The sequence below is a fragment of the Zea mays genome, chromosome 3 (assembly GCF_902167145.1).
Source record: "Zea mays cultivar B73 chromosome 3, Zm-B73-REFERENCE-NAM-5.0, whole genome shotgun sequence".
Classification (NCBI taxonomy): domain Eukaryota; kingdom Viridiplantae; phylum Streptophyta; class Magnoliopsida; order Poales; family Poaceae; genus Zea; species Zea mays.
The window spans coordinates 60,882,956-60,905,163 of NC_050098.1; the positions used below are offsets into that span (position 1 = coordinate 60,882,956).

At 42.8% G+C, this 22,208-nt stretch overlaps 1 protein-coding gene across 5 annotated transcripts; it reads right to left on the bottom strand.

Annotated features, from left to right (window-relative positions):
- Positions 1-12,674: 12,674 nt before the first annotated feature.
- Positions 12,675-21,638, bottom strand: LOC100275128 (uncharacterized). 5 transcript variants are annotated; one of them, XR_004857142.1, is made up of 16 exons: positions 18,212-20,463; positions 17,833-18,123; positions 17,662-17,758; positions 16,895-17,581; positions 16,657-16,814; positions 16,436-16,583; positions 16,096-16,349; positions 15,423-15,626; positions 15,256-15,348; positions 15,079-15,177; positions 14,666-15,004; positions 14,341-14,529; positions 14,070-14,236; positions 13,699-13,932; positions 13,576-13,618; positions 12,675-12,949 (listed from the first exon to the last, which is right to left on the bottom strand). XR_004857142.1 is itself a non-coding variant. In XM_020550220.3 (16 exons), the coding sequence occupies exons 5-16, from the start codon at positions 16,804-16,806 to the stop codon at positions 12,930-12,932; spliced, it is 1,986 nt and encodes a 661-aa protein (XP_020405809.1). In that variant the 5' UTR covers positions 16,807-16,814; positions 16,895-17,581; positions 17,662-17,758; positions 17,833-18,123; positions 18,212-20,463; the 3' UTR covers positions 12,675-12,929. The 5 variants fall into 5 exon arrangements, 3 of the variants coding, with proteins under 3 accessions (XP_020405809.1, XP_023157739.2, XP_008674010.1); XR_002750281.2 differs by having other exon boundaries at positions 16,096-16,352; XM_020550220.3 differs by having other exon boundaries at positions 14,027-14,236; positions 16,096-16,352.
- Positions 21,639-22,208: the final 570 nt, after the last annotated feature.

The following is a 22,208-nucleotide window of genomic DNA, read 5'->3' on the forward strand; positions in this document are numbered from 1 at the left end:
ATAAGAAATATGCATTTGTGCCAAATCAAAGAGACTTGATCAAAGGTATATACATGAGCTATGTGTGCAATGTTTCAATCAAAGTTCCGAGAATCAAGTATATTTAGCTCATTCCTAAGTTTGCTAAAGGTTTTCTCATCTAGTGGCTTGGTAAAGATATCAATTAATTGGTTGTGGGTGCTCACATAAGCAATTTCTATATCCCCTTTTGTTGGTGATCTCTCAGAAAGTGATACCGGATGTCTATGTGTTTAGTGCGGCTGTGTTCAACGGGATTATCCGCCATGCGGATTGCACTCTTATTATCACATAGGAGAGGGACAGTATGCACCGAACATTGTCCGGTGCACCAGGCCAGGCGCCCTTCGAACAAGCCACTCTCAAGAATTCGGAGGCGCGCTCCGCTATAATTCACCAAACTGTCCGGTGTGCCATCGGGTTGTCTGGTGAGTCAGCGGAGCAACGGCTCTGTGTGCGCCAACGGTCGACTGCAAAACGCTATAGTGCGGAACAGTGCCGCGACAGAAGTCAGAACACAGAAGTCAGAGGTCACTCGATTGTCCGGTGTGGCACCAGACTGCCTGGTGCAGCAAAAAGACAAATGCCTCCAACGGTCAACTGCTCCGAACCCTAACAGACGCGCTGACGCAGCGCGCACCGGACAGTGAGCAGTGACTGTCCGGTGGCGCACCAGACTGTCCGGTGCACCCATCGCCACCAGCCTTTGCCAATGGCTAGGAAGTGGTTGGGGGCTATAAATTCCCCCCAACCACCTCATTCATTGGCATCCAAGTTTTCAAAAGTTCACATTCAATACAAGAGCTCTAGCATTCAATCCAAGACACAATTCCAAAGATTGAATCCTCTCCAAGTTCCAAATTCATCTCAACTACTTAGTGACTTGAGAGAGAGAGTTTTTGTGTTCATTTGCGCTCTTGTCGCCTGGATTGCCTTCTTCATTTGCGTGCACCAGACTAGGTTCTTTGGAACCGAACCTCGGTAAAACAAATCACCGTGTCTACTCTCTTTGATTCTCGCTGGTTTTGTTTGCCCTCTTTCCTCTCTCTAACGTTTCCTTGCTAGTATTAATTCGAGTTTGCTCCCATACGTCATCTGCATCCTTTGAGCAACTCTTAGCAAGAAAAACAATCTTTCATACTTGAATTTAATTCCAACGTAATCCTAGCCCTAGCGTGTGTTTAAGTTTATAAATTTCAGGTTTTGCCTATTCACCCCCTCTAGGCGACTTTCAGTTGGTATCAGAGCCAGTGCTTCATTAAGAGTCTAACCAACTCAAAGTGATGTCCGGAGATCACGCCAAGAGGGAGATCGTGATCGTCGACAAGCCCGCGGGGAAGACTCTATCAAGGGAGTCCGATAATAAGTACAAGGAGGAATCCTCTTCCTCCATCAAGTCACATCGGAGGGGTGACAAGAAGAAGAAAATGAAGAAGGTGGTCTACTACGAGACATAATCTTCATCACCCTCCACGTACGGCACCGAGTCGTCCACTACTTCTAAGCGCCATGAGCGCAAGAAGTATAGTAAGATGCCCCTACGCTATCCCCGTATTTCAAAGCGCACTCCATTACTTTCCATACCCCTAGGCAAACCACCATATTTTGATGTTGAAGATTATTGCATGTGGGGTGATAAAATGAGGCACCATCTAACCTCACTCCACGAAAGTATCTAGGATATTGTTGATTTTGGAGCGCAGGCACCTCAAGTGGGGGACGAGGACTACGACTCGGACGAGGCCGCTCAAATTAGGCACTTCAACTCCCAAGCAACTTCTATACTCCTCGCCTCCTTGTGTCGAGAGGAGTATAATAAGGTGCAAGGGTTGAAGAACGCCAAAGAAATTTGGGATGTCCTCAAAACCGCACATGAAGGGGACGAGGTGACCAAGATCACCAAGCGTGAAACGATCGAGGGAGAGCTCGGTTGATTCGTCCTCAACAAAGCGGAAGAACCGCAAGCCATGTACAAACCAGCTCAAGACGATGGTCAATCAAGTGCGCAACCTCGAGAGCTCAAAATGGGATGACCATGAAATGGTCAAGGTTATTCTTAGATCCCCCGTATTTTGTAATCCTACTCAAGTTCAATTAATTCATGGGGATCCTAGATATAAGCAGATGTCTCCCGAGGAGGTGATTGACAAGTTTGTGAGCTTTGAACTTATGATTAAATGCTCCAAACACATTGTCAACTTGGAGCAAGGCGTCACCTCTACACCCAAGGTGCAACCCTTTGCATTTAAGGCAACGGAAGAAAAGGAGGAGTCTACACCAAGTAGGCTTCCAATCGACGCCTCCAAGCTCGATAATGAGGAAATGGCACTCATCATCAAGAGTTTCCGCCAAATTCTCAAGCAAAGGAGGGGAAGGACTACAAGCCCCTCTCCAAAAGGGTGTGCTACCGGTGTGGTAAGTCCGGTCACTTTATTGCTAAGTGTCCATATTCTAGTGAAAGTGACAGGGACGAAGACAAAAAGGGAAGAAGGAGAAAAAGGGATACTACAAGAAGAAGGGCGGCGAGGCGCATATGGGGCGCGAATGGGACTCCGATGAGAGCTCCACCGACTCCTCCTTCGACAAGGATGCCGCCAACATCACCATCAACAAGAGCCTCCTCTTCCCCAACGTCGGCCACAAGTGTCTCATGGCAAAGGACGACAAAAGGAAGAAGGTACACTCTATAGCCACACCCAAATATACCACATCTAGTGATGAGGGTAGCTCTAGTGAAAATGAAGATGATTTAGTTTCTCTCTTTGCCAACCTCACCATGGACAAAAAGAAAAAAATAAATGAATTAATTGAAACCATTAACGAGAAGGATGATCTCTTGGAATGCCAAGAGGACTTGCTCGTTAAGGAAAATAAAAAATTTGTTAAATTGAAGAATGTGTATGCTCTAGAAGTAGAAAAGTGTGAAAACTTAACTAGAGAGCTTAGCATGTGCAATGATTCAATTTCTAGTCTTAGAATTGAGAATGATAATTTAAAAGCTAAGATTGAGGAATTGAGTATTTGCAAAGCATCTACATCTACTGTTGAAAATGTTGCTATTTGTACTAGATGTAGAGATGTTAATGTAGAAGCTATTGATGATCACCTTGCCATGATTAAATAACAAAATGATCACATAGCCACATTAAATGCCAAAATTGTCGAGCATGAACTTGAAAATGAAAAGTTTAAATTTGCTAGAAGCATGCTCTATAATGGGAGACACCCTGGCATTAAGGACGACATTGGCTTCCAACAAGGGAGCCAAAGCAATGTCAAGCTTAATGCCCCTAAGAAATTGTCTAACTTTGTATAGGGCAAGGCTCCCATGGTTCAGGATAGTGAGGGCTAGATTTTATATCCTGCAAACTATCCTGAGCATAAGATTAGGAAAATTCATGCTAGAAAACCCCATACTGTTTGTCACCATGCTTTTATGTATAAAAATGAGGCTTCTAGTTTTAGGCATTCCACTCATCAAAATGCCTAAGAATAAAATTCCTAATGCATCAAATGAGCATAACATTTCATTTAAGACTTTTGATGCTTCCTATGTTCTAACTAACAAATCAGACAAAGTAGTTGCCAAATATGTTGGGGGCAAACACAAGAGTCCAAAAACTTGTGTTTGGGTACACAAGGTGCTTGTTATTAATGTAAAAGGACCCAGGACCGTTTGGGAACCTAAGAACAAGGCCTAAAATTGTTTTGTAGGTTCTACGAGGAGAAGGACTTTGCTCAACTTATGCATCAAATGACCGGAGTAGATGTAACATAATTTTAGTTGTAACTTTCCGCATATCCACCTCCACCCCTATTCGACTTTACGTCATCTAAATCCATCCAGGGATGGCCTATCGACCCTAAGACGATACTAGGATCTTTCCCTCATGAGGGGCAAGATCTACTTCGTCTACTTTACTCAAGATGTCTTCCTCGACTTGATCTCTTAATTCCTAGGCGACTCTATGTCGTCTGGTGACGCATGCCAAGTGACCTGCTGATCCGGAGCACCCTAATAAGGTCTCTCTCCTAGTGGCGAGATCTAGATCCTAGGAGGAGAAGAAGACAACCCTGTGCCATCGTAGACTGTTCGACCCAAAGCGCGGACCGTCTAGACATCGCACAAAGAAGACTTGCTCCTGTAGCAGGGTCGTGGGTCGTCCAGCCCAGAGACGCGGTCAGTCCACACCGCCGCAGCGAGCACCGCCAGGCGACCCGTCGCAGACTGCCATGTCGTCCATCTCGTAGAGCCAAACCCAAGGTATTGCTCATCACAAGAAGGTCCTAGGGTTCGTTGTTGTTTGATCCTAAATAGGTGGTGTCCATAATAGAGGTGGTGTCCCACCTTCAGGATAACCATCTTAGGTACATCAAGTAATCATCCCCTTGGTTCTAAGGTTTCCTTTCAAGACCACATTCAAGATAGTATTATTTGTCTTACATCTTATTTAATATCTCACTCCCCAAGGTCTCGACCCTCCGTGGGCGAAACCTATGGATCATCCCCAAGGTTCGAACTAACTACAAGGGCGACTTAGGGTTCATTAGTGTTTGGTTTAAAAAGGTGCCAACACACTTTTTAGTGACTCTGTTGGACATTAGGCGTAAAGAACTATCAGCTTGGCCGCGATGGCCGATTCAAAGGATAGTTTCGACGTCTCTCCCAGCAACATTATTGAGCTGACTATGGAGACTCTATCGGCTGAGGATCAGCAAGAGTTTGGAGAGCACAAGGAGCAACTGATCAAGGAGGCCCAAGTGAAGTTTATAGCCAACTTCAAGGTAGACTGAAATAAAAAATCCGTCCTGCAGCGGGCGACTGATCTGGCTTCGCTCCGACCTACTACAACTAACCCCAAAGTAAGTGAAAAAAACGCTTAGATCTTATGTAGATGAGAAATGAGAACAAATGCAACGAATACTAGGGGGTATGCAAGAGGATTATAAGAGGCTAGCACGTGCATTTGATAAATCCGATGTTGCTAATATTCCATCGCATGAGGATAAGACTAGGGAAAATACACGCGATCCATCGGCTGCAAATTGGCATGACCAATTCCAACCACTTTATGGGATGCCGATGGACACATATCTTGGATAACCACAACCTCCTACGTAAATCGGGGGTAAATCCACCGACATGCGCACGGCCAGACCGTCCGCACTTGAGTGCGAACCGTTCGAACCAGTGGCGGCTGGCCCCGTTTTCTGTACCGAGTTACCAAAATCTGCCAGGGCCACTGCATTTTGCGCAAATCCTAATACACTCTTTCAGACCATCCACGCAAATGGTCGGACAATCCGAATACATCACCAGACGATCCGGCTATACGGCCGGACAGTCTACACACAGAGTCGTCGGGCGATCCGCGTTTCAGATCAGATAGTCCGACGCAGAGTATACAAAACGTAATATTAATTATCATTCCTCATCTTTACATCCATCCCAGCCAAACCTCCCACTACACCCCACGACACCCTAGTACCATAATACGATGGCCCAGACACGTGGGGCGAGTACTTTTCATCCCCCTAGAAGGCCAAAAAGAGATGATCAGCCATATGAGCCATCAGAGGCAAGCATTAATGCTCCATAGAACCCAAACTCGTGGGCGATGACATAATACTCAAACACCCACACTATGCTGAACCAAAGGGTCTGTGGACTACCACCGACCGCTATTGACATAATAAGGGAAGAGATAGCTGGGGCATTCCAAGATAAACTCGGAGTTAGCATGATCCCCTAAGGCAGTCATATCAGAAACCCTATGACATCCGATTTGATTACGACCCGCACCCTAGGGAACAATGATACACAAATTTGCAAAAAATTTGGGTGATCAAGGTAAAAGCACGCACGAGCACATAGGCCAGTTCCTAGCACAGTTAGAAGAATGGCTGATACAGAGGCGTTCCACATCCGTTTATTTTTATTGTCTCTAACTGGGATTGCATTCGCCTAGTATGCACGCTGCCTCCTAACTCGTTTTATTCATGAGGGGATTTAGAACAAAAATTCCATGATCACTTTTTCTCTAGCAATTATGAATTAGACTGGTAGATCTAGTAGCTCTACGACAAGGGAGGGATGAATTGGTTAATGACTACATCCAGAGATTCTAGGACACAAGGAACCGATGTTTCCAAATTCACCTTAAAGAAAAACAGCTAGCTGGATTAGCATTTGATGGAATGTCTTATTACTTAAGAGAGATTAGAAGGTATACAATTTTTTATGCTAGCTCAGTTACACCAGAGAGCTTTGGCTTGCGAAAGCCGATGCAAAGACACAGCTAAAGCAGTTCGTCATAGCATCCATATAGTAGATTGTAACCAGTGTAGCTCGGATGACGAACCACAAGCGGTGTACACCGATGAGTTGGTTTGGCCGAAACATGCTAAAATATTCATTTTGTCCTCTTTGCTGACGATTCAAAAGAAATAGAAAGAAGAGGATAAATTTTCATTTAGTGTTGGAAAGTGTGACAAATTATTCGATGAATTACTCAAAAACGCTAACATTAAAATAAATCATATTATTCCATCTCTCGACGAACTTAAACATCGTTCTTATTGTAAGTGCCATAATTCTTTCTATCATGCCGTCAATGATTGTAATGTCTTCCATTGACAAATACAATCGACTGTAAATGAAGGTCGATTGAGATTTCAAGAAATGAAGATTGACAGGCAATCTGTCCCTATTGAAACATTAGGATGGTAGAAAAGAAAGTCTTGCTTCGACCATGTTCAGCTGATAAAGGCAAAGGAAAAATATTATCATTGGTGACCCTCGCGCATCAAATCTTTCATGTGGAGTCGTTGTTAGAAATATGCCCTAGAGATAATCATAGAGATGGGCATATTTCTTTGTATCCATGATATATATATATATATTGCTTAATTGAATATCCATGAAAGGCACCTTGTATTGATTAGCAATTATGTGAATTGTTTGTGAGATTCTTTGTATGGTTATGCTAAATGATGTCCCTAGTCAGAGTCGATGACTAGCACATGTATTAGTTGATGACTATATGGAGATGTTAAACTAAAAATGTGGGCCCATGTATGACACGAGGCTGGACCGACCCAACGTGAGATATTATAATATAGTTCTCTTTTTGCAACATGTATATTGTATCCTTAGACCTGAGATTGTCGCATATTCTCAACATATGAATTGACTTACTTAGGGACTATCAAACGCTACTCCGTAACTGGGTAGTTATAAAGATAGTTATGGGTTTGTTAGGAAGCATGCTGTGAGGCATGGTCAGTCAATATGGTATTTGTCCCTCTCTTCTTGAGAGAGATATCTCTAGGTCCCTCGAGTGTTTGGATCAAGAAATGCATGGTCGTGCTAGGGTTAAGTGTTAACCAATAAAAGGATTCCAATTCACAATATCGAGAAAGAGAGGTCAGCTTAGAGCCAGACCAAATATTGTGAGACAAAGGGAACAACATGTACGTAATGTTGCAATGGTTCATCTGATATGATCTTTAGGTGCGCATAGGAGTTAACATGTCTTTGTAGAGGCCATTGTCAATTATTGGGCCAATAAGAGTACTTAGGCCATGTCTATATGTACGTGAACCTATAGGGTCACACACTTAAGGAGAAGAAAGCCTAACTCAGATTAGATCCGAAATTAGACAGGGCTTTAGGGTTACTGATGGGCCTCGGAGTTAGAAGCCCACTAGAACGCCTGTATAATGAGGGGCAGGGGCACAGTTAACAGAACCCAAATTCGCCACCAGTTAAGAGAACCCTCGCCCTCGCCTAGTCGCCATCGTGAACCTAGCAGTTCGGAACGTGATGCTTCCTCCCTGTACGTGTGGATATTTCGAAGGTGCTGCATTTGGAGCACTAGGACGAACTGCGCGAGGACATGAAGGTCGTCGGCGACTGTACAACACTACTCGACACGTTCGTATACATTGAGACGTCTTCTGCTGCCCTGCGCGTCTAGTGGTACTTCCATGGTCTATAACCGTAGTAGTTTCTGGTTTATGGGGTCAAAAATTTTTGTTTTGCGCTAGTGTAGCCTCCACATAATCATTCAGTCGTTACTCGGAAGACTCCATACGGAAGAAAGGCTAATAAGATCGGAGGCACCAGGGGACATGGTTGTCACACCCTGTTTTAGAAGGCAAACCGAATGCGAACCATGTACGTGCTAGGATCAGCGATTCACGTACGCAGCAGTTACATAACTGGACATCATCACATAGTGCTCAAATAATAATATAGAAGAAGGTATAATAGTCGATTACATCATGATGTCCGAGACATCCACATAGTCTTTAACAATTATCAAAGTGCGGAAAAGAAACGTAGATAAACACGGCCTTCACAGGCAGTCGACTGGGGGTTTGCCGCTAACCCACGCCTAGAACTCATCATACTCTTGGAACTCCTGGAAGTCCTCCTCCATGACTTCATCTTCTCCTGAGCAGTGGTTGCAACGCGGACAACCTGGGGAGGGGGGGTTGGTGTGTACAGCAAGGGTGAGTACACATCAACATACTCAACAATATGTCCCGTTTGACTGTAGTGGACTAGTTTTATGTGGAGTTTAGTCAAACAATTGTTTTTAGTTGGTCAGGTTATTATTACTAGTAGAAAGCCAGGTTTTAGCATTAACCCAAGTTATTAACCCAATGTACCCTTTCCAAACGGATAGAATACCACTTACCATTACCATAGTCATAACCAAAACCATCATCCTCGTCACCACCTATAAACCAAACATCTCTGATCAAGTATCTCTAATCAATGGAGCTCCCTTGGCCGCTCATAACCGCGAGCACGACTGATATATCAGTTTCATCACACTCTATAGAGGTTGCACACTTTACCCACAAGTCGTGATTCCCTCATGCCTCGAGCCAATCAAACCCTTAAACACTACCAAGGTGAACAGGCAGGGTTTCACTATGTAGCCTTTACAAAGATTCCCTGAGGCTGTAGCCACCCGTTAGGTTTCCTAAATGCACCGCACTCCTCCTTAAGGGGCGAACCAACCTTGGCAGAGCAAGCCGCATACATCGAGCCCCATTAACGGCACGACGTCGAAGCGAACTACACCCTAGTTCCTCTAATTATTTAGCTAAGGGTGTCCCATTCCACCCTCATGGTTGCACTATTTTCCCGGGCGGTCATCCAACGAACCAGTCCTTACGGAGAGGCACTCGAGAAACAGCTCGAGTCCCCTTAAGGGCCACAAGTATATCATCATAATCAAAAGGGAAAACAGCGTATCATAGATAATCTCATCATGTTCATTGATAAATGTGAAGCACTAGCATATGGCTAAACCAAAATAACCCAACCCATATAGGTAAGCAAGGACAAGGTAAACAAAAGCTAGTCAATCCTTAGGTATAAACTGTGTAAATGCGGAAAGTGAATTATAGAATGCATAGGACAAAGATAGGTCAAGGGACACTTGCCTTCACCAACCGGCTGCTGCTCAGGGTCTTCACCTGCAATTCCTTCGGACTCCACCAACTGACCATTATCTATACGGGTTCAAACATACATTCCACACATTTAATAAAAAAGAACAGTACACCATACCATAGAATGTTAGAAATAAACAGACACTCGGCGCAGGGCTCACACCTACGACTAAGCGAGAAAGAGAGAGTGACGGTTGAGGCTACGGTCGAAGAGCGATCACGTCACACGATTATAAATCAAAATACTCGTCTAAACAAAATAGTATTAATTTAGCCATCGCGTTAAGCATAGGGTAAAGTCGTGTTCCATGTTTAATCATTACGAACAGATCAAAGTAAATTTAAAAGGATTGTCGCGTGGCAAATCACGCGACACACCACTTAGACTGAATTAAGAACAAAACGTTTCGTCACGCGACGGGGCGCGCCACGAGACTCCTGAACTAATTATGAAAATAACGTCAAACATCACGCGACGAAGCGCACGACGACTTACGTCATCCAAACTGAATTTAAAGCGAAGCGTAGCGCGACGCCACACATTAATTAATCTGAAATTAAACTAATTCGTCGCGCGTCGAAGCGCGCGACGCAATACATCGAGTAAACCAAATTTAAAATTGAATAAACCAAAAGCTAAACATCACGCAACCACAATCACGCGCGTGGGGACGCGTAGCCGCGCCGGGGAAAGGGCACGACCGCTAGGGCGCGAGGCACGGGCCGCGGGGCGCAAGGCTGTCGGGCGAGCGGGGTCGCACGACGAGGCCACAGGGCGGCGCGCGACGGGGTGCAGGGGCACGCGATGGGGCTACAGGGGGTGCGCAGGGAAGAAGAAAGGGGAGGGGGAAGGGAGAGAGAGGGAGAGGGAGGGAGAGGGGAGGGGAACTCACCTCAAGGTCCAAATCTGACGATCACCGTCTCCAAAACCTAGGGCACAACAGGGAAGAGAGAGACGAGAGAGAGAGAGAGGGAGTTGTGAGCGGGACAATTGAATGAGGGAAAGAGAGGCAAGGGGAGGGGTTGCGCGCATAGGGCAGGACAGGGGCGCCAGGGCAAGGGCCGGGCCGAGCTGCGCCAGGCCGGGCCGGGTCGCGTCGCGTCGCGGGTCAAAATCCCACGACACGCACAACCACAGATCGGAAACCGATCGCGAAACGAAATTCGAAACGAGACTAGACAAACACGCGATTAAACACGACATCGGACAAAAAAATATGCCTCAGCATGATGCAACACTCATGTCAACTTAGGTTTTTGTTCACATGCAATACGGACACCAGTCGCTATACTGCTTTGAAATTGGGAAGAAGGAGCGAAACGGGAAGAGAAAAGAGAGTAACGCCTGAATTTGGTGAGTAAAAAGGAAGAAAAAATTCTACCCCCAATTTCAGGGCGTTACAAACCTACCCCCCTTAAAAGAATCTCGCCCTCGAGATTCAAGGTTGGCTAGCAAAGAGTTCGGGATATTTCGCCATCAGATCATCCTCACGCTCCCAGGTTGCTTCTTCCTCAGAGTGGTGACCCCATCTGACTTTGCACATTCTGATAGTTTTCCTCCGGGTGACTCTGTCTACAGTATCAAGAATCAGCATTGGCTTCTCTATGTAGGTCAAGTCTTCTTGGACTTCCAGACCTTCCACTGGAAACTGCTCTTCTGGCACACGCAGACACTTCTTCAACTGAGGCACATGAAAGACATCGTGCATCGCTGACAAACCTTCTGGCAGACTGAGCTGATAGGCCACTTCTCCACGCTTTGCGAGAATCTGATACGAACCAACATAGCAGGGCACTAGCTTGCCTTTGACTCCAAATCTTCTGACTCCTCTGATGGGCGATATTTTCAGGTAGACAAAATCTCTGACCTCGAAACTCAGCTCTATTCTTCTGGTGTCTGCGTAACTTTGATGCCTTGATTGCGCTATCTTTAGGTTCTCCCGAACCATCTTGATGCTCTCTCAGCTTCGAGCAAAATATCTGGCCCAAACACTTGCTTTTCTCCAGGCTGATTCCATTGCAACAGAGTTCTACAACTCATTCCATAAAGCGCCTGAAATGGTGACATCTTCAAGCGGGCCTAGTAACTGTTGTTATAGGAGAACTCTGCATAAGGTAACCTCTTGTCCCATCCAGACTGATCTTGCAATGTACAAGCTCTCAACATGTCTTCGAGCATTTGATTAGTTCTTTCGGTCTGACCGTCTGTCTGCGGATGATATGCTGAACTAAAATTCAGATGTGTACCCAAGGCTTCATGCAACTGCTGCCAGAAATGAGAGGTGAACTACATTCCTCTGTCTGACACTATCTTCTTTGGTACACCATGAAGACAAACGATCCGAGACATGTACAACTCCACCAATACTGCACTACTGTAAATGGTCTTGACAGGTATGAAGTGGGCTGACTTAGTTAAGCGGTCCACCACTACCCAAATGGAATCATAGACGGCTCGAGTGCGAGGCAATCCGACTATGAAGTCCATCCCGATTTCATCCCATTTCCACTGAGGAATTCGCAACGGTTGCAACAATTTAGCTGGCCTCTGATGCTCTGCCTTGATCCTTTGACAACTGTCATATATTGCCACATGCTCTGTGATCTCCCTTTTCATTCCATACCACCAGAATTTCTTCTTCAGATCCTGATACATCTTCTCACTTATAGGGTGTATAGAATAAGCTGACTCATGAGCTTCCTTGAGGATCAACTCCCACTATACCACAACCCAAATTTAGCAACTCCTTTAGAGTCGTTAAAAGTGGCTATAGCAACCGAGGATTAGTCGGTATAGACTTATGCCGACTGCAAGTATAGGTTGGTGATACTGGCGTCGACAAAAGTTTTTGCCGACCGACGGATCTATGCCGACGGATAGTCGGACACCATAATGAGTAATACCGACCGACCTGGTTGTGCCGACACGCAGTTTGTGACTAGTTGTACCGACTGATAGTGAAACGGTATATGCATTTTTAGCGACCCACAGTTTGACGCGAACTTTTCAGACATAAAATATGTACAATATATTTCTAATTATTATAATACCCCCAAATTATCAATACAATTCACCATTTGCACACAATTATTGGCACAATCATTCATTGATTCAACATCAGCATAGAAACATTTTGATTTCTCAGGACACACAAGAAATTGTTCAACAATCTTTGAAACAAAGGTACCAAGCACAAGCAGCAAAAGTGCATTGTCGCTTCCAAACAGCACACAGTCAGTACTATTACAGTTGTCAACACAACAACCCAAAAGCTATAACCATTCTCCATTACACCATATGCTTGCAACCCAAAAGCTACAACTACAGTCTTAATGTAAGAAACCCAAAAGCTGCAAACTAAGAAGACAACCCTTCTCCATTACACCATATGCTTGCTGTTTGAACAAGTTGCTGTCAGCTGGTCCATCAAATGTGCTACCTAGCATATCCCAGAATTACCTAAAATGCAATGAGTAGCTATATGAACATAAGGCACCACAGCTCAACATTGAGTATGCAGGAAACTGCAGAAATAATATGGAGATCATTCCCTCTCATAGCCCAGGAAGTGCCCATCAGGACATACAACAAATAATTATTTATACAAAGAGAAAGGGGGCTGCCACACCCAGCATAAACAACTAATCTTTCCCCAGCCTAACAAGGTCCCTCATTTCCCCAACCTCTATTTCCTCACTGCATATGCACAACATCTCAATTGATGGTGCTATGAACTCTGAACCAACCAAAACACAAATGTGAAATAGCAGCAATCTAGTGTTCTAATTGATGGCGCTCACTGCATAAGTAGATAATGGAGTCCAGGGTTCTAATTCAGCAATCTATTAAATGTGAAACATAAACTAAGTCACATAGATAACAAAAAATGAAATAGCATTTTAGAGTGCACCATACATGATACATGATAAGAAATTTAGAATAATAGGTTCTGCAAAACAAACACGAAACAACTAACACTAATCAAGATTGCAGTATTTATAGATGGATGTTTCCTTTTGCTACTAGTGGAAAGGAAGAGCTATGTGGTCCTATGCATGTGAATAAGAAAAAACAAAATACCATACCAGTAGCAACATGGGATGATTTGGAAGCCTTGCTGACCTTCATCTATCAAACATAACAACAATTAGAAACTTTGTTTACACTAAGACATGAAAAATAGAAGCAAAGGCAAGTGCAGTTATTACTCTCTTGTATGGCCATGCAACAGGCATCATATAAGCATCACCCATGGTCTCCATATGGTCATAAGGGCGAGGTAGATCTGCGTCCCTTTTTAGCACAACATTCACAACTACTTCACAAAATTGTGTTCCAAGATTTTCACCTCCTAGCACAGTGTTTGGATTAGTTGAAGTAATTGTTCCCTTTGCCACAGGATCAGATCTCAACATTGCATAGAGTATCACATCTTCCCCAACCTGAAGCAGATAACATATTTGTGAGAACATAGTCAATGGATAGAACTGCTATTAAATCAGAAGCACAAACTTGTAGAATAGATGAGAATGTTACTAGTGCATCATGTGAAAAGTGAGTGGCAGTATCATTTCTTAGCTGAACATCATGTGAAAAGCGAGTGGCAGCATCATTTCTTGGTCGAACATCATGTGAAAAGCGAGTGGCAGCATCATTTCTAGGCCAGACTGATGTGGTTGCTCTTTTAGGTTGAATCGGGTTGCATTCATTGGGTGGTACAGATGTTTGTGCACCATCTTCCCCAACCTGAAATACATAACATATTTGTGAGAACTGCATTAAGTCAATGAATAAAACTGAACTATTTTTAAGTGACAGGTACAAACTTGTAGAATAGTTGAGAATATTACAAGTGCATCATGTGAAAAGCGAGTCGCAGAAACAATTCTTGGCCTAGTTGTGGTCACGCTTGTAGGGCGAATATTACCACCCCTGGGGAGAAACACGTACTCATCCTCTTCACAATGGTTATCTAGAGAAGCATCATCTTCTTGGAACTGAGCATCATGCGCCTGGTGAATATGCTCCTCTCTTGGGCTCTACATGAAAGATTAAAATATATACCATAATTATATATCTACATGCCTAATGAAACACATGCCTAAGGTTCTAAGTAGCTTTTCCTGTACTATAGAAAAAGACCATAAAATAAATAAACATTTATAGAAAGCACACCTGCGAATGGAGTCTTGAATTTGAATCATTGTGTGATCCCATTTCAACATTTTGCTTTTCTCGTTCCATCATTTCCTCTTGCATATCCGCTATACGTTTTTCTAAGGCTGCTTTCTCACTTTCAAGCTTTTTGCGAGCAAAAACTTCCATTTGAAGTCTTGTTGGTGTGTAGCACTTCAACCCAGGGGTACCAACTTCTTGAGGAGTTGGACCTAGACCCAAAACACGAACCCGTCCTCTTGGTTCCTTTTCTCCACAAACGGCAGCAAAGGCATCACCTTGTTGAATTGATCTTTCCTTCAACTCTGGACGTGCTTCAACTATTGCTTTAAGTTTGTTCTACAAAAAAGAATGTGGATGTTTATAGACCAAAAGTAGTGTTAATATTGAAGTTTTTTGAGGGACACACTTACAATTATTGGTTCTGCTGGACCCAAGGGAACTCCATTTTTTCTTGTATGTGTTTTGATATAAAGTTCATCTCTTCGAGGAGGACGCCCTAGTTTCTTTTCCTAAAGTGTTTTAATTTAGCTGTGAAAATACAAAACAAAAGTGTAGTAAAGTACAACAGAATAGATAATTCTTCATACCATTTCATGACCAGAACAAGCAAAGCTTTTACTGCCAGATGTATGATGTTGCTCCAACTTTGAGCGATTGACCTTGGCAATTTCCGTGCGAGCCTATGTTAGAAATAAATAAATTCAGCACACTTTTTCACTATATAATGCAGTTTAATATATTAATTTTTCCTTACATCAAAGTTAGGAGACATCCAATATTCTGTGAGAAAATTCCAAGCATCATCATCAACTCTGTCACCAACTTTTGTCTTCAGCTCCTCATTTGTTAGTTTCTCATTAAAGTATTGCTCCTTTAGGGTTGCCTTGAATTCCTTCCATTTTCTCCCGGCACTAGCAAGGAACCAATTGAAGGCAGCATCATCGATGTCATAGATTTCCTAATGTACCATGGAAGAGCTGAACAGTCATTTACCACATAGGAATATAATGTTCTCTAGTACACAAGTCATAGTGCACAACAAAACCAGTAGCAAGGAAACAGGGGAATACTACTCCAACAGTGAGTATATAATTCTAGAACATATGTCTGAAATGAATTCTATACAGCAGACATCAGATGAAGTATCCAGCCTGCAGTTTGGACAAAATGTCGATTCTAGTGTTGATGAAGTGGTTTCAGTCGGGCTATTTTTCATTTATATAAAGCTTGAGAATAAACAGGACCTTGGCATAAAAAAAGCACACCAGCTATGAGGTCCCTTGGCATAAAAAAAGCTTGAGAATAAACAGGCTCTGTGAACACCAGCTATGCATTCCCATGGTTTACCTGATGACTTGATGACTTACTTAAGAAAACTAAAGAAAAGCTGACAACACAAACAATACAAGCAATGATAGATATAATACCTTAATGCTTGTCCAAACTTCATACTTCTTTTCAGCAGGAACCAGCCTCCAATCAGCACATGCAACTGATAGTTTCTTCCTCACTAGACACCCAATGGCACTAGAAAACTTCCTACAATCTTTTCCAACAGGCTGACCATGTTCATTTAGTGTTATTTTTATTTTAGGCATGTCAGATTTCCTTGCGAATATGTCATCTAGCCTAGTAATACCCCTTCCTTTCCCTGCTCGTTTTTTTGGAATGTCTTCAAAATCTGCTGCAAGTAATTTAAAACATAAGAAATCTGAAATAGGTCAACATATATTTATTTATGATACAAGAGAATATGCATACTACAACCTTCATTATCACATAGAAAGTCTCCATCTGATTGATTTATCACAAGATCTTCATCGATCTGTATATTTTCATTCCCATTATAGTTTCTTTGTGGCCTTGCACGTAAATTATGACCTTCAGTTGCTACAACACTTGTGTCATGAGTCCTCTACAAAAAAGCCCCATGATGTTGTAAATATTACCATGAAAAATGTGCAATGGACCTGTAGTTTAGAGAAAACCTTTGTTCTTTTCTCGGATGGACCCGCGGTCTTCAAAGTAGGGATATTAAGAGATGCTAGCTTCCTTTTGTTTTCTGCAATGATTGCTATTCGTTGCTGCTCGTACGCATTTACAGGGGCATCATTAATGTTTCTTCTTGCATTTCTCATATTTTCTCCTGAAAAGAAGGACACCAAATTAGCGATCTTTGCAAGGTAGTAAAAATTTCCAGCATGTACCATTTTTTACATTACTTACTTCGTAGAGCTTTTTTTTAGATTTTTTTGGACCAACAATTATACCATCTATATCTGCTCTAACAGAAGGGACAACACCTCTTACAATATCCACTGTCACATTGCCATTGAGAACGGGAAAAAGCATAGCTTGTCCACTACAATTATCTGTGTGCTCGTTCTCCAAATCATCCACATCATACAAGTCCCTAGGTTTTGACTGAACAACAGCAGCCCACTCAGTATCAATCGGATCAGGAACATAGAATACTTGAAGTGCCTGTGATGCTAGAATGAATGGTTCATCTGATATTTTTTCACCGGTATTGAACAGATGCTTGAAATTGACATTTGTGATCCCAAATTGATCAGTTTTTACCCATTTGTGCTCCACACGATTGTCAACCCAATCGCACTTGAACAACACTACATTTCCGTTGTGGTGATAGTTTAGTTCAAGAATTTCCTTTATAATACCATAATAGGCCTTGTTTCCAATAATAATGTCATCATTTCTGCCCCCTTCAAAGCATGTTGACTCTGCAACTACAACAACCCCACTATTTTGAATAGACCTACCCTCATCATAGGACTTTGTGTGGAAATTGAACCCATTAATGGTATAACTACTATATTGCCGTGCAACCATCATTGGTGCCTTAGCTAAAATTTTTATCTCATGTGGTGCTTCTTCACCAATTTCTTCCACCTGTGATATTGAAATACTAGTGTCAAAGTTAAAGGTAATTTCATATCAAATAGTATATGCTTAGTTTTATTCTTACTTACATGCAACCTAAACCACTCATGAAAGGATTCATGCTGCATGCGGTTGACCGCTCGTTTATTTCGAACCCCAATTGAGGAGAGATAGTGAGCATGCTTGCTGTAAAATTCAATTTATCACTTCTAATGCAACAGGAAAGGGATCATCTAATGACAAGAATAAAGAAAACTTACTCCAAGTAAGGACCTATATTGTCGTAGTTGAACAAGACGTATCTATGGGCTTGTAGCCATGTTTTGTGGTCTAAATTCACTGTGCACTTCCCAGCTAATCCTCGACCAATGCAATGGAAGAAAGGAGTTGTACTATATTGTTCATCATCTCTAAGTTGATGGTTCAAATGAGTCTCACCATGTAAATACCGAGCACAAAATGTAAGGCACTCAGTAAACAAAGACCACTCCATAATTGATCCCTCACAATGGCTTTTTGTATGAACAGAACCCTTCAATCTCATCAAATACCTATGCACATAATTAGCAAATTGTTAATGTTATAATGTTTGTGTGTGTAATATTTTTCACTGTGGTAGAATATGTCTACGAAAATTACCTCTCTACTGGCCACATGCTACGGAAATGGACTGGACCAGCTATCCTTGCTTGGGTAGGAAGGTGTACCATCAAGTGTACCATAATATCAAAAAAAGAAGGTGGGAATACAATCTCAAGAAAGCTCAATGTTTCAGCTATATCAGCCTCAAGACTTTCCATATCGCTGATTCGAATGACAGGTGATGCAAGTTTCTTGAAAAAATTACTTATACGAATCACTCCAGCGCTGACCACCTCAGGCAATATTTTTCTCACAGCAAGCGGCAGCAGGTGTTGTAGAATTATGTGGCTCTCATGACTCTTAAGGCCAAATACCTTTTTCTCTTTAACATGTACATTATGCCGTATATCAGATGCATAACCCTCAGGAAACTTCACCCCTTTTAGTACTTGACAGAATAGCTTTCTCTCATTAGAACTCATTGAGTAAGGTGCAGGTGGTAAATAATATTGGTCTTCAACTTCAATGGGGTGAAGATCACCTCTAATGCCTAGAGCTTGAAGGTCCAACCGAGAATTCAAGTTATCCTTCGATTTTCCATCTGTGCCCAAAAATGTATTAATTAAGCTTTCACTCACATTCTTCCCTATGTGCATGAAGTCAAAATTATGTCGCAACATTAAATCTTTCCAATATGGGAGTTTAAACCAAATAGATCTCTTTTTAAAAATGACTAATGGTTCCCCTTCCTTGCGTCTCTTGCGCTTTGCTTGTTTTTTCCGGATGGATCCTTGCCAAAAATTGGATTAAGATCTTTAGTGCACTCTAAAATTTGTTCTCCGGAAAGCGGAGTAGGTGCTGGCCTAAACTCAGTTTTGCCACCAAATTTATCAGCATCAAACCTAAATGGGTGGTTTTCATGCAAGAATATACGATGATCCATAAAGCAAGTCTTGCTGCCATTACTAAGTCTAAGTGAACAAGTATGGTAGTGACAATCAGGACATGCTGCTTCACCAGAGGTGACAGATCCGGACGTGTACCCTAGACCTGGGAAATCAGTAATAGTCCACAATACTGCTGCTCGCAAATTGAAGAACTCACCCTTTGAAGCATCATAAGTTCTAACTCCATTGACAAACATATCTAGCAGATCATCAACAAGGGGTTGAAAATAGACATCCATCGCACTACCAGGTCCATTTCGACCAGGAATCAGCAAAGAAAGGATAAAATTTGATTGCTTCATGCACATTGAAGGTGGAAAGTTGTAGGGAATACAAATACCAGGCCATACACTATAGCTAACATTCTTGCTCCTAAATGGATTAAAGCCATCAGTTGCAAATGCTAGGCGGATATTACGGCTATCTGCAGCAAAGTTAGGATGTTTTTGGTCAAAGTTCTGCCATAAAGGTGAATCTGCAGGATGCCTTAGCAAACCATCTTTTTTCCGGTCCTCATCATGCCATCTAGTTAGACTTGCCATTTTAGAGGTCAAAAATAACCTTTGGAGTCTTTTCTTGATTGGGAAATAATGGAGAACCTTTTTAGGGACTTTGTAGATATGTTTCCCATCTAGACTCTTTCGTATTGATTTCCACCGTGAAACCTTACATTTTGGGCATGAATCCAAATTTTCATTGTCCTTCCAATAGAGAATGCAATCATTTTGACATGAATGAATACTGTTGTACCCAATTCCTATAGATTTCACCAATTTCTTAGCTTCATAAAAGCTTTTAGGGAGTGTTGAACCCTCAGGAAGGGCATCATTAAGTAGATCTAGTAGCAGGTTCATAGATCTATCGGTCCATCCTCCAAGGAGTTTGATGTGGAGTAATCTAATTAGGAAACGCAATTGTGTATATTTCTGGCAACTGGGATATAACTCTTTGCTATTTTCTGCGACCAATTTTTGGATGGAAACTAGCTCTTCACAAGGCTCAATAACAGAACTATTGTCCTCAAAATCACCTCTATCATCTAAACCGGCAACTAAATCTCTAAGCAAATCTGATATGTCATCATCTTCGTTAGACTCCTCCGTAGCCTCAATCCCTTGATTAACAGAAGAGGAGCTAGCTTCTCCATGTAAGTTCCATATTTTGTACCCTTTTATAAACCCATCACATATCAAGTGTTCACGTACTTCACTTGCCTCTCTCCAAAATGAGTTAAAACACCTTTTACAAGGGCATAATATTTTGTTGCCTATAGCTGAATTCCTAAATGCAAAAGCTAAGAAACCATTCACTCCTTGTTGATATACCTTGGTGTGCCTACATGCAAATTTATGTTAAATTCTATGTTACTTGACAATTAACAGCACATTCAATGTTTGTGAAGTAATTAATTTGTACCTAGCCTCGGCATCGATCCAGGTTTTATCCATGCTCCTCTGTGTAGGACATCAGCAAACTTTTGAAATTAGCTCCTCTGTGTATCCATGCTTATCTATATTAGTTTTTAATTAAGACCTATATTTGTCTATATTATTTGTAAAATTGCATGTGCTTCCTATAAAAATCGAAACCGGATTCACCTCATGTAAAAAGGGGGGTTTCTTTTTACCTATAGCAGAGTGACCTAATTAACTTCTCTGCCTCAAAAATGAGCTTGTCACATTACAGTAAAATGAATCGATAGAAATATATTAATTCGATAGAAAATTTTGGGGGAAATTGAGATCGTCATCTTCTCACACACAGGCTTGTGCTCACAAGGCTGACCTCAATGAATCGATGTAAAATACTCAATTCTTAGCCATTCACCTTAATCCCCAATTTCTCACCTCAATCTCTCGGTCCTCATTGTAGCACTGCAGCAACAGCACCTAATAATGGGTAGCAGAGTAGTAGTGGTTTGGTTTTTGATCAAACAACAAGTGATTCTTAGCCGCACTTGAGTCGTAGCACCAGTAAAGAACACTTATAAAAGGATGGCCTGAAATCCCAGTCCCCAACCGTCCGCACCAATGGCTAGCACACAGCACTTCGAGTCTGTAGCAGCTCTGCTGCATGCCGAGGCACAGAGCGACCGCGTCCATAGTAGACAACGACACCGTCCAGCTCGCATGCTGCCCTTACTCCTGGTGGCTGGCATCGCTCGCCCCTGCCACCACCTCCGCACCCCAGTCCCAAAGCTGTGGCGCTCGCAAGTCGCACCTCCACTGCTACAAAAACGCCTAAGCAAAGCAACAGTGCTTCTCACCTGGAACTTGTGCACTGCTATAGCAATGGCAGAGCAGAATCTTCGGCCCGACGACGGTGGCGCACTCCTCGACAACGGCGAGCTCCACGGCCCGACGACGGTGGCGCGCTCCTCGACGACGGCGAAGTCCACGGCCCGACGACGGTGACGCGCTCCCCGGCCGACGCGCGACGGTGGCCGTGGATCCCTGGTTGCAGCGTACGACGGCGTCGATTGGAAAGCAACGAGTGGCGGCTGAGATAGTTGTGAAAAGAAAAGTGCTAGGGTTTAATTAGGCAGGCTTTTCAGTGCGGGATGGCCCAATCTATATGCTGACACATGGGCTGTTGTGACATATATCTTAGCCGACGGATACTTCGACACTAATATACCGACTAATGATTTGTCGGAAAATCTAATTATACCGACCCATGATCTGTGGACTATTTTTACCGACTGACCATGTGTCCACAATTATTGATTTATACCGACTGATGTCCGACGCTATTCTAGTGTTGTGGTATAGTGTCCCGAATGGATTGGACATTGGGAACACACAAACAGTCCTTGAACCATACCACACCTTCTGCATCTTCCCGAAAGTCTTTGCCTCTTCCTTCTAGAATTAGTTACCAGATTTCACTGATCTTCTCATCATTCTTCTGTGCTTCTTTGATTTCCCGCTCTAAAGTGGGCTCTAACTCAATTGTTACTCCTCACATGTTGTTCAGAAATCCGAGGCTCAACTTGTCAAACTCTTTGGCCAACTCATAAGGCATCAGATGAGCGACCATTATATTGACTTGACTTTTCCTGCTCAAAGCATCTGCCACTATGTTCGCTTTGCCTGGATGGCAATGAA

What these genes read in the sequence shown, in the direction of transcription:
- LOC100275128 (XM_008675788.3), bottom strand. Translation starts at nt 16,806, where the DNA reads ATGAGAAATGCAAGAAGAAACATTAATGATGCCCCTGTAAATGCGTAC. An exon ending in GTCCAGCAGAACCAATAATT is followed by an intron (nt 15,005 to 15,078) that starts GTAAGTGTGTCC and finishes TCTTTTTTGTAG; the next exon opens with AACAAACTTAAAGCAATAGT. An exon ending in ATTCAAGACTCCATTCGCAG is followed by an intron (nt 14,530 to 14,665) that starts GTGTGCTTTCTA and finishes TCTTTCATGTAG; the next exon opens with AGCCCAAGAGAGGAGCATAT.